Source organism: Podarcis raffonei, chromosome 15 (genome assembly GCF_027172205.1).
Source record: "Podarcis raffonei isolate rPodRaf1 chromosome 15, rPodRaf1.pri, whole genome shotgun sequence".
NCBI classification, from domain to species: Eukaryota; Metazoa; Chordata; class Lepidosauria; order Squamata; family Lacertidae; genus Podarcis; species Podarcis raffonei.
Window position 1 is genome coordinate 10,095,197 of NC_070616.1, and position 13,365 is coordinate 10,108,561.

At 43.7% G+C, this 13,365-nt stretch overlaps 1 protein-coding gene across 1 annotated transcript in view; it reads right to left on the minus strand.

The window, feature by feature from the left end:
• Positions 1-13,365, minus strand: part of GALNT17 (polypeptide N-acetylgalactosaminyltransferase 17) — a 109,197-nt gene that overhangs the window by 17,338 nt on the left and 78,494 nt on the right. The window contains exon 6 of the mRNA XM_053366492.1: positions 6,334-6,451. Coding sequence (XP_053222467.1) covers positions 6,334-6,451 — 118 coding nt within the window. The remainder of the gene's footprint in view (positions 1-6,333; positions 6,452-13,365) is intronic.

The following is a 13,365-nucleotide window of genomic DNA, read 5'->3' on the forward strand; positions in this document are numbered from 1 at the left end:
CATAAATCCCTAGCAGTTAAATGAAAAGGGGTGGGGACTCACACCTTGAGATGAAACCTATTAATCTCCAATCCAGCTCTGGCCAGAGACCCTTAACATGCAGTGAAAGGAGAGCTATGATTTCCAGCTGAGTGAAAGTACTCTTAACAAGTAAGAATTCAATTAGAGGGTTGGAATTGGGTTTTTCTGTTCACCCGAATGCAGATGGCACCTCAATTTCTGCTCACACTTAACCGAGTGGAAAGAAGGAGCCTTAAATCCCAGGATCCTGAAAGCCAATCTAATTTTCTATAGACCCCATGTTCACCTACTGCTTCAAGAGAAAGGGCAGTGTCAATCTATTAGTCATTCTATCAGCTCTGATGATGAGAGAGTGAATGCGGTATTTAAAGCTGAACATGATGAAAAAAATGATTAGAAGGACAGGGAATTGAGAGCAAGACATGACTGAAATAACAGGAGGTTGCAGTGAGCAGAATTATCTCGGGCAGGAGTTCTCTTTGTACCGTGCTGAATCTGTTTTCTTACACACAGATACACAGATACACACACACACACACACACACACACACACACCTTGTTATCAGTTATGGCATTTCTGGATGTTTTTTGTGTTACAAGACTGGTTCTAAAATCTATTTATTTCCTGCTGAATGTATGTAAAACTAGCCAAATGTACAAAGGCAAAACTTACACCTGTTGCTTTGCCTGTTTTTGCCTGTCATGACCCCAGTATCCAGCACTGAACTGGAAACAGAGATGGAGACTACAGGAGCACCAAATGGGGAGCCAGGGCATGTTTAGGGCTCACAGCTGATAGTGGAAGAGAGGGAGACCATTGCACCTGAGGTGACTAGACAAGAACTGGGCCCTCATGAACATCTTTCCCTGAACATGAAGAACCAGGTGCCTCCCACCATGAATCCCCACGGATGAATCCCCATGAAAACCCACGGATTGCCGTTAGTTCTGATTTAGAGCTAAAAGTGGAGGGGGAAAGGTAAAACTGCTTGAACCTGTGCCTGGAAAGTCCAGGACAAGGAGAAAACTGCTCAGACCCCCCCTTCTTTCTTTCTTTTTGGAACAAGCAAAAGTATGGACAAGTCCTTACTATAAGAGGACTCCTCTAAGAAGAAAAGTAACGCCCCTTTCCAAACTTCAGGCCAATCATGAAGACAGGATCACTGACAAGCAGTAAGCCCTTAATGTTACATTTTACAAAACCCTAATTTTCATCCAAGTAAAATTTAATAAATCAAACAGATTTCAATGCATTAGTCTGCCTGTATCAATCAGTGTTTTGCACTAAGTCTTCACTGTTTTATCTCCTCTTACCACAGAAGATTTGACTGTGGTGCTGTTTTGCTAAATAAGCAACGGATCTCATGCCTAAATGTCAGGAATAGATGGTATAACAGCTCTGAGCATAAAATGTGTCTGTCAGCTGGCAGAAACTAAAGTCTCTTAGAAATCAACTAAAGTTCATGGCACTTTGAAGAATTGCCAGGGAGAACTATGTCAGAAAGCAGCCAAGATCTGGGGCGAGGAATGGTTTCAATTATTTTGTTGTGGGGAGAGGGATTAACTTTTCTATTCCAGCACTTCATATGGAATATTTATTGTTTTTAGTCGTATTATGCTGCCGTGCCAAGAGTGACTTTTTCCAGAAGAAGAGGAAGAGGAAGAGGAAGAGGAAGAGGAAGAGGAAGAGGAAGAAGAAGAAGAAGAAGAAGATTTTGAAAAGTTTTTTGTTGTTGCAAGAATGCAAACTTTTGGCAAGGATGATGCAATTTTTTGAATTTGGGGGTCATTGTAGGGTAATAAACATAGAGGGTTGGTGTTGTGTGGTTCCTTTTTGTGACAAAACAGGCAGCTTTTCAAACACCAAAGCACCAGTGATGAGGAACGTAAAGGAAACATGCTGATGGCTGATTTTATATGCAACTTGGTGACAGGGGTCACATTAATCTATTTCATCTGGTAAGATAAGGTACTGTATGTATTTCCTTTCCTTATTTTATCCACTTGGCATCCCCCCCCAAAAAAAAACCCCCCAGCAGACTAGCACTAAATGCAAACAGAGGGATGAATCTAACATTCTGTGTCCACCAGCACAAGCACATCTGTCGTGGATGCTTTAGCTAAGATTCCTGCATTGCAGAAGGTTGGACTAGATGACCCCTGGGTCCCTTCCAATTCTACAGTTCTATAATTCTTGCAGTAGCAGATGGGAGAGTGTTAATTTTGCACAACAGAGCACTTTGCAGTAATCCAGTCTCATGGTTTACTTGTACATGGACTGCAGAAGCCCATCACCACTTGAAATATACAGAAGAAGCAGAAAGGCTGTTCGGAAGCTGTAGCAACTCTGTGCAACTGGAAGATGGGAAATCTATAGTGGCCATTTAAATATTCTCCAAGTCCTCAGATGAAATGAAATAAAATGATGTTTTGATTTTTCTGATTTTTTTTGCTACGGTAAAGATATCGGAATGGATTAGATTCACTTTATGAAGTAATAAATACATTGTAAATGGATGTCATGATGGCCACTTGAGGAATATATTGATCATAACAGCAGCCATGTAATAGGGCATAGTAGATTGGTTTTATTGGAATTCAGATATTTGTTTAATTACGGAATGATAAGCAATTAAAAGATGCTAATAAAATTGAGTGCAAAGTACTACAGATAGGGATACCAGAGAAATTCCAACAAAAACAGAAATGGGAGGGGCAATTGCCGCTTATTTATCCCTCGTCCAAAGCAGAAGGTAGGTAATGGGGCAGATAACGTAGTTTCTGGAAGAGGATGAACTGCAGCGGAACAGAAGCAGTTGTTGCAGGCAAGAAATACAGGGCAGGATGGAAAACGGCACCCTCTCACACCCCTCTCCACAGGTCAGAACGAAGCACCCATTTTGAAAGGTGCAAACATCCAAAAAGCAAAACTGTCATAGGACATCTCCACATTTGGCAGACATACATCCTGGCTTGGGTTTGACCCAATGATGTATGCAGTAACGCTTTGTGAGAGACACCATCTGCCTTGAAGATCTGAAACTTTACTGCTCCTCCATTCAATATTTCCAAGCAGAATATTATTAGTATTACAAGTACGATTTCCGCTGTCAGCTATAAAGCTCGCTTTCTTCTCTCTTTTCTAGCCTGCTCGAGGAATGATATGGAGAACAGTTGTTTGAAAAGAAAGGTCCTGCTGCAAAAAGAGAGAGAGAAGTCTGCTCGGAGAAGGCTTTCAGATCTCTAATCATTTCGGTATGCTAATTCCAGGCATCAATGGTCACCCCAGTAGATGCTGATTGCCTCTTGAACATCGTCTCTATCAAAATATAATTAATCTGACCAGTGACTCTACACAGCTAATAGCTTAGAACCAATTCAAGATTTGTTTAGTTGATATAGGCTCTAATCCTTTTGCAGAGCACGAAGGGCAAATATTCTGTAGTGGTTGCTCCACATATTCAGGCCCTAGCAGCCAGTGTTTTCCTGTTTTACCTTTTCCTACCTCCCCTGATGTGACAATGGATCCCCCCACCCATAAAAGATATTCATCCCTCAAGAAATTGGTCCCTTCTAAGGAAATGTTTCCCTCTTCCTCAAGGTGATGGACTCCTTCTGAGAGACCTTAATTGTCTCCAACAGCAGGGGAGATGTCATTATGGTAGTGGGGCACATTTATAATGTCCCCCAAAGCTTCATCCACCATTCTCACTACATTTCTTACCTTTTCCGGGTCTGCTGTCTTGGCCTCAAGGGAATAAACTTGTTCCCAGAGAGCCAGGAGCTCACTGCATTTTAGGCATACCCAATGAGGAGACTGTCATACATATTGCAGATAATGCAAAACACTTCCAACCTTCGTGTTTCTTTGTTTTAGTTTATGAGAGTTTAGGATTTTGCTGGGCAGAGTGGGGTGCCCTGGCGGCTCTGCTGCTGAACTCACACATCTGCCTAACTCACCTTGACCCTTTGTCAGCTGGGGCTGAGACACTTCATCAACCAGAACTCCCTCTAGTTGCATGGAGGCACCATTGGAGGAAATGTTGTCTGGAGCCTTCTAGTTTGGGTTCAGAAGGGAATTGGTCCTGGTCACCCTGGAAAATGACCTTGTTCGAGGCAGATACTGCAACTCTGCAGCTGCTGTCAGATCTCTCTGCTATTGACCATGGTATCCTCCTGGACTGCCTCTGCGTGGTTTTACAGTGGCTCCACTCTTACATGCAATTACTGGCACCAGAGAATAGTATTGGGGGACTACATGAGACATCTTGGCAGCTTAGCTTTGGGGTGCAGTAAGACCTGATTCTGTCCCCAATGTTATTTGACCTCCATATGAAACTGTTGGGAACAGTCATCAGGAGATTTGGGGGTACAGTGTCATAGGCATGATGATGTCTTTTTCATTAAATCTGAGTCAAGAGAGGCTGTGCGTAAGCTGAACCACTGGCTGGATGCAGCAGTGAAATGAATGAGGGTCAATAAGCTGAAACCTGAATCCTGCTAAGACAGAGTCAGTGCGGGTAAGTAGTTTCTAGGTCTGAGAATTGGGGAGTCTGTCTGTTCCAAGCTGGTAACGCCACATGGACTTCAGATGGGCTGAATATCATCACAGAGTGGGGGAAAAAATGCCCTGCTTCTATTTCTGAACATGACACCATTCAAAGTACAACCTAGTCATAAGTCATAAATTCAGTGACACATCATTGTATTATAAAAATGATAACAGGGCATCATTGTTACTATAAGTGCACCCGGCGAAAATGTTTTACATGAATATAATAGAAGCCAGATTCATTGTTCTGGTGGGTGGATGGGATTCAAAAGGGCTGCTTGTGCATCAGGTATAATGAAACATTCACATGCAGACTCATCAGCTATTTATATCCTTTGGCATTTATATATATGCCTTTGTTTCTCAGGCAATTATCAGGTACAAATTAATTCTCCTCTTAACATCTCCATGTTGATATGGCTCCAGCACTTTTGCTGATTGTTTTAAGCCTCCTGCATGTGGCCAATTCTAAATTTAACTTAAAAAAAAAAAGGACTTTTGTTTGATTGCATAAGCAACTTTCCAAATGTTAATCTTCCAACAGCGACTCAAGATGAGTGGGTGCATGGAGGGTCTGATCTGTCTCATAATTGGAGCTGGAGGAAAATGACTCCCCCTTCCCCACACACATTTAGGGGAAACAGTTCATCTCTCGAGCCTAGTCAGAGCTGATTTGCCCCATTGCCACTAGATTTAATGTTGCCTGTTCCTTGATAACTCCTTCACTTGAACTTCTTTCCCTTTGACTAACCTCTCAACCTAGGCTGAATTTCTTCAGCTTTGGTAGGCTGTAAACACATGACATTTTATTCTAGACTCAAGAGAGACTCAGTGCTTGATTTTACTATGTAGCCCCCACAGTCTAGATCTATGGCTTATTCTTTGCCCTTCCTGAAAAAAATGGTTTGATTCCAAAAATAAAAGCTCATTGCAGATGGATTCCTGCTTGTCCCATAATGTGTCCATTTGGAAACAGGTGAAAACAAATGTTTGTGGGGTGTATGCGTATCCATACCTGACAATGTTGTTGTGGGGGGGGGCTTAAAACAAGACTGCAAGAAGAAGAAGAAGAAGAGTTTGGATTTGATATCCCGCTTTATCATTACCCTAAGGAGTCTCAAAGCGGCTAACATTCTCCTTTCCCTTCCTCCCCCACAACAAACACTCTGTGAGGTGAGTGAGGCTGAGAGACTTCAAAGAAGTGTGACTGGCCCAAGGTCACCCAGCAGCTGCATGTGGAGGAGCGGAGACGCGAACCCGGTTCCCCAGATTACGAGACTACCGCTCTTAACCACTACACCACACTGGCTCTCAATCACCACTGCAATCACCACCTCCTTCTTTATTCACTTGGAGAATGTGCAGGGAGGGAAATACATGGGTAACCAAACTGAGAGGAGGGTTTTCAAATGTGTATCAAGTCACCATTCCCATCCTTGTGAAGGTCAGGATCTGTAAGCAATCTAGATTGGAAGCAGCATGTTGAGGAAGAGCATGAATGATTCCAGATTGAGGAAAAACTACATTTTTATGCTACAGATAGGTTAGTGTTTACATAGCCTAGGTCTGAAATGAGAAGATTCCTGAGAACCACTGAGTGAAATTTACTACGACTTTTTTTTGCAATAAAGATCCTAAAAATGGCATGTAATATGTCACAAATCATATTTCTAGAGTGATGGCATGAGAGGAAGCAGGAGAAGGATTTCAGTCTTATTGGCTCCTAACTTTCATCATCTAATTGCAAGCTTCTCACTGACCTTAATTCCAAGCTCTATGTTCTCTCCACCATAAACATCCATTCCTGGATCAAGAAGTCCAATTTCTCCAAAGAACTTCCGGTTCACCACAAAAGAACAGCCTATCATAGCTGGAGTCCTAGAGGAAAAAGTAGGAAAGAAACGCAAAACTTCCCATTATTTTGGTGGAGGAATGCTACAAAACTCAAGTTCATTTAATCTAAACAGAAGTTCTCAATTCATGATCCAATTGCAACACATGTTCGGTTGATTCACACAACTCATAGAATCAAAGAGTTGGAGGGAGGGATTGCAGGGCGTTGGGACTAGATGACCCCTGGAGTCCCTCCCAACTCTATAATACTGTGATTGTATGAATTTAATTCATCATCTGTTATAATCAAATGCATTTTCCTTAATTTTCACCCAAGAAAACTGAAACACCAACTCGGACAATTCTATTGGAGAGGCAGAGCTGACTCCTCCAGCCCCACTCCTAGTTTGTATTTTTTCCTTGTTCTAAGAGACAGCAAGATTTATTTTATGCTGCAGATTTCACTAATAAGACCGTGGAAATGACTGGAATCTCACAGAGATGGATGGCCAACTCCAGCTTGATTTCAAGACACACTGCAGTGCTTCGTGGCTTGCTATTTAAGAATCCAATTTCACCGTCTTAAGTTGTAGCACGATAACTACCATAAGCTGAAACAATTAATTTTCAAAGTGATAATAACATTAGAGGTGCCAGACTCTTAACAGCTCCATTATTCGTGATTACGAGCAAGAATTAAGACAAAGGGGAAGGAAGGGGCTTCCAGAAGAGAACAAGTTAACAAAGACTTTGGAAGGGGCTTGGCTGTGGGGGAACAGAAAGCTGAAATAAGCAGGCCTTTCTGTTTGGGAGGAAGATGTATGGCTAAAAAGGGAGTCATTAGGTGTGGTATAGTGGTTAGAGTGTATAACTAGGACCTGGAATTAGGTAAGGTAAAGGGACCCCTGACCATTAGGTCCAGTCGTGGCCGACTCTGGGGTTGTGGCACTCATCTCGCTTTATTGGCTGAGGGAGCCGGCGTACAGCTTCCGGGTCATGTGGCCAGCATGACTAAGCCACTTCTGGCAAACCAGAGCAGTGCATGGAAACACCGTTTACCTTCCCGCCGGAGCGGTACCTATTTATCTACTTGCACTTTGATGTGCTTTCAAACTGCTAGGTTGCCAGGGTTCAAATTCCCACTCAGCCATGAAGCTCTCTGGTTGACTGTGAGCCAGTCATTGCCTCTCAGTCTAAGCCACCTCACAGGGTTATTATGGGGATTAAATGAGGAGGGGGAAAACCATGAACGCTAGAAAAATGTGGGATATAAATGCAATTAACAACAACAGCAACAACAAGTGCAAGCCGAACAAACTTGCTTCTTTATTATTAATTAATCCATTACCATTTACATATATAGGTGGTATCTAAATAAGGGCTCACCCATACTTCTTTTTGTGCTGTCTTGCACCTAAGATTGAGGGGGCCCGGGATGCATTGTGCGCGTCACACACATAGAATCATAGAATCATAGAGTTGGAAGAGACCACAAGGGCCATCGAGTCCAACCCCCTGCCAAGCAGGAAACACCATCAGAGCACTCCTGACATATGGTTGTCAAGCCTCTGCTTAAAGACCTCCAAAGAAGGAGACTCCACCACACTCCTTGGCAGCAAATTCCACTGTCGAACAGCTCTTACACATGTGACATGTTCAGGAGGAGCCGGTCACTGAATTGCACCACGCTTGGTTCTGCGCTCAGTCTCCTCTTGCTCCTCATCCACATTGAGGGGGCCTGGCCCCCTGCCAGCAAATATTGAGGGAACCGAAAAAACCTCTGCTCCTACGAGTTGGTGCACCCGATGAGAGCCATCTTCAAATATCTAAAGGACTATCACATGGAAGATAGAGCAAGCTTGTTTTCTCCGGCTCCGGAAGGTAGGACCTGAACCAGTGGGTTCAAGTTGAAAGAAAGGTGATTCTGACTAAATGTCAGGAAAAACATTATGATAGACGAAGAGCTGTTTGACAGCAGAGAGGACTCCCTTGGCAGGTGGCGGACTCTCCTTCATTGCAGGTTTTTAAGCAGAGGTGGGATGGCCATCTGTCATGTGGAGATGCCTGCATTGCAGAGTGTTGGATTGATGACCTTTGGGATCCCTTCCAACCCTACAATTCTATGAAAGTATTTTACTGAACGAGATTTAGCCTCCCATTCTCTCAATGTTAATATGCACAGAAACACATGCACTCTTCACAGCACCATTATTTCTGACTATTTTGGGTGTGGGTGTGTGGAGGTGAGGAATCCCCAGTATTAAAAATCAAAACTGTTCTCTTGCTCAGACCATCTAGTATAGTCATCATGTGATCCAGGAAGAGCACCACGAGGTCTGAAGATCCTCCCCCATTGTAGGCACTCATGGTCAAAACCAGAAGAGACCCCACAGGATCAGACAAAAGACCTCCCTAGCCCGGCATTGCTAGTCACCAGCCACATGTTTTCCAGGAAGCCTGCCAGCAGGTCACTAACACAACATCCCCCTCTATCACAACTCCACTATCAATGCCAACAATCTTTATGGCAGAGGAATCAGGGGTGCAGAACCAGCATGGTGAAGGCAAGCGATGTTGGGGAGACCATCCTCCCCCACTCACATTCCATTTATTTCATTTCATCCACAAAGCAGGTTGTGGACCAATTCAGAGGCATGAATGCCATCCAGAAACGCCATCTGTCCTAGGACCTTTGTGCAATTGACTGGGCTGCTGTAATTTCTTCATTTCCACCTAGTAGGCTATTATGGTTTACTTTTGCAAACATACTTTTTTTGGGAAACAAGCTTTCATTGCAGCTAGCCCAGAACCTCCTGCATCTACATGTCTGAAATTTCACAAAGTTAATCCCTTCTTTGGGGGCTACTATATTAGCAGGTTCTGTGTACATGTGTGAAACAAGCCACAGAGTTAGGGCCCATTTGTCAATGGGAAGACTGAAGGTTTGGTGTTCCAACTATTGCTGTGGATATTGGGTCTGTGGCGAGCACCCCTTCCCCAAGATCTGAATTGAATAAGGAGGCCAATCAGAAGTGCTGAAGCAGGCTCTGGAGCACAGCCTTGGTTAATACTGTCTCCCAGTGTGCAAATACAGACCGGGTGCATCAATTCTCCTTGCTGTGCACCAATAACCTGGCTTAATTATCTGTTTCAAATGGACTTTTCTTCCTACTCTCACTAACAGCTTGGGTATCGGAGAAGCAAATTAAAAACACCAGAGAAGATCCCATAAAAGAGCTGTTAGATTAAGTGTATCTCCCACCCTTAATTCTGCAGGAGTTTAACAAGCCTTTACATATATATATATATATATATATATATATATATATATATATATATATAAGCACGGGTCTTAGAAGCCTAATCTTACGGCTGAAATTCAGTCTTCAAGCCTGCAAGCTTTTCAGACCTGCCTGCTTTAAAATGATGTTGGTGTATTTATTAGTACAAGAGGAGTCCAGAAATGGAACCCCCTCCAGTTTAGAAATTGGCTAAATGGTGCAGAGAGCTGATTGGCCAGAGAACAGGAGATTGACAGAAATATCTCCAGAAACCAGTCTCCCTAAGTTTAAATGGGAGGATGTGGGCATCTGTGGACCAGGAAAGAGTGGGGCGTTGGGATTGTCACAGAACTGTAGAATTGCAGAAGTGGAAGGGATCCCAAGGGTGATCAAAAAATGTTGGTTGTCACTTCACCAGGTGAGACAATTCTCCAGTAGCAGAGGCACCAGCTTCTCCAGAGGATTGGAGAGGCCCGAGTGCAACATCCTCTGAATATTGAGGGGGCCTGGCCCCCTAAAGACATATATGCAGGGAGCCAAAACTGCCTTGGCCACTTAGGGAAAATACTTATGTCCACCTTTTTGGCCACCTTTCACAGACATCGGAAGGCAGTTCTGTATTGGGAAGTTTTTAGTGTCTGATGTATTGTGTGTTCTTTTATACTCTGTTGGAAACCAGATTGGCTGGGGCAACCCAGTCTGATGGGTGGGATACAAGTTGTTGTTGTTGCTGTTGTTCCACTGACCTAAAGCAGCCCTTGGTGGGACTCTTCCAATAACACTAGGCCTTGGGCACAAGAAACTAACCACAATTACCTTGAATTTCTGCTTAACCCTCAAGAAAAAGGGGAATTTTCGCTGGCCAGGTTTAATTCAAATCCATCAAACCTCCTTTGGGGAAGGTTCTCAGGCAGGGTGGAAGGAGAAAGAACTTGCCCATGTGAAGACCACCTGGTGGAAACACTTACACATATAGTTCTTAATTGTAAACTATATGCTGATCTCCATCAGCAATTTCTAGATCAACTGTGTATCCCCAAATGGAAACCAGAGTTGGAGGTCATACATTATCTATTACTGGGGAATGATCAGGAGCTCACCAAGCGGACACGGAGCAATGGATCCAAACTACAAGAAAGAAGATTCCACCTAAACATTAGGAAGAACTTCCTGACAGTAAGAGCTGTTCGACAGTGGAATTTGCTGCCAAGGAGTGTGGTGGAGTCTCCTTCTTTGGAGGTCTTTAAGCAAAGGCTTGACAACCATATGTCAGGAGTGCTCTGATGGTGTTTCCTGCTTGGCAGGGGGTTGGACTCGATGGCCCTTGTGGTCTCTTCCAACTCTATGATTCTATGATTCTAAGTTAGTGGCTACATATCTCTATTTGGTTTTTTGTTGTCAAAATACACTGCTGACGTCTGATCTCCCTGGAGACCTAGAGATGTGACGATAGACTGCTCTGCCTACTTTCTTTTAGCAAATGTTTTGTGCCACTGGGGAAGTGGTAATTCTGTATTGATTTGTTTTGGATGTTTGCATGTGATGCTAATAAAAGGTTTGAGGTTGATGATGATGAATAACATTAGGCACTGCTTGGTCTACTAAGCTGCAATGGAAGTTCTCCAGGAAGTAGCCAGGTGGATGGGTCTACTCACACGACATTTCCTACATTGCCCAAGTCAGTGGCTTTATTATTTAAAGGATTGTCTAGTTCTAGTTGCTTGACATTACTCTGAATGCCAGGCTGTAAAAAATAATGACAAAAATAAGAGTGGCTGGACAGGCTCCAGCAGTGGGGCCTGCCAGAGTCATGAGGCCTTGACAGGTGCCCAAGGATGCCAGGGGCTGACATGAGCTCTGCCTGTGCCAAAAACATTTATGCCACCTTGTAAGCCCTCTGCATTCCCTCAAGAGTGATTTATTGCTGATTTCCCTACAGATAATGAAGCCTGAGAAAGGTTGCGTGTGTTACGAGATTTTGGAACGGCAAGCAGAGATCAATAACTGAATATTTTAATATACATGGGGAGAAATGATTCAAGGGCTGGAAAATATATAGCAGATGACAGGCGGAATATGTTCCCGCTCCTTAAGTAACTGAACATTGAGAAATTCAAGGAACAGATAGTTTAGGAGGGAGAATATATGCAGGTCCCCTTTCAGATATAAATCTCGGCTGGCTGCGAACAGTTTGGATATGACAAGTGGAAAGGGGCCAATGTAGCAGGAGAATGATGCTGGAAAAACGTTAGATCTTTGGCACACAAAGGAAGCCTGCTGGGATCAGCTGAGCTACAAAGTTCCCAGTGGGGAGCTGTGTAGCACAGCCCATCACCGCAGGCCTGCTGTCACCAACCATCAGCTGATTGGCACTGACAGCAAGCATCCCTTGACATTGCCAAGGGGCTCCCTGCTGTTCTTTGGCAGCATTATTATTATTATTATTATTATTATTATTATTATTATTATTATTTATTAAATTGGTATACCACCATTCCTCTGAAGATCACAGGGTAGTTCACAACATAAAAATATAAAATGGGGACACTAAATACACAATAAAACAAAAGCAAACCAACGAGGCCCCCTCTCACAAACGCATTAAAAGGCCTAGCCCTAGATAAACGTTTTCACCTGGTGCCTAAAAATATGTGATGAAGGCACCAGGTGAGCCTCCCTGGCCATTCCACAAATGGGGAGCCACCACAGAAAAGGCTTGTTCTCATGTTGGCTGCCCTCTGGATCTCTCATGGAGGAGGCACACAAAGAAGGGCCTCAGGTGATGATCACAAGGTCCAGGGGCATTCCTTGAAGTAATGCAGTCCATGTTTCCACCTGTACCCACACCTGAGGCCAGGTACAACATCCGGTGTGGGAGAACTGGGCATGGCTTGGGGGAGATTATTATTGTTTTACTTATTTACATCTATTTGACACTTCTTTTTTTTACAAAAGTGACCCACTCTGAAACCAAGTATTATTTATTCAAAGAATTTATATACGGCTTAACATCCATAGTCTCTAAGTGGTTTACAAAGAGACACCTTTGAAAAGGCCTCTTCTCGTGTTGCCATCCTCTTGGAGGCAGCACAGCCATTGACAAGAAGTGCAGGGCCTGAGTAGGTTCATGTGGAGACAGGCGGCCTCCTTGAGGTATTGGGGTCCTGAGCTGTATTAGGCTTCATAGGCCAAAACCGGCACTTTGAATTGAACCTGGAAATTTATCGGAAGTCAATGCAATTGTGACATGATTGGTTTCACATGCTTAGATCATCTTGCCCCAGGTTAGCAACTTGACCATTTAACTCTCCACCAGCAGCAGTTTCATACCTTCCCATACAAAGTGCCCCAACAGCAGGACACTGTCTTTCGGGGCTGCACTCCTGTGTGAGTCACATGACCCATGTGAGATTCACCCCCAAAAGTGATTTGGGGGGGGGCACAGCACCTCAAAACACTCATTTTGGGGCGCTGTGCAAGATTGCTGCCCCCAAACACACACTGCCGTCTCAGAGCTTAATGCTGTTCTGAAGTGGGGACATTGGAACCCTCTGTTGATTCCCAATGATGGTTTTTCTATATCTGTTCTTATTACAGAATGACAAAGCCTGAGGAGAACAAAGGCATTAGTGGATAGATCTTTCATTTCTTTTCAGGGAAAGGGGGGGGGGAAGCAAA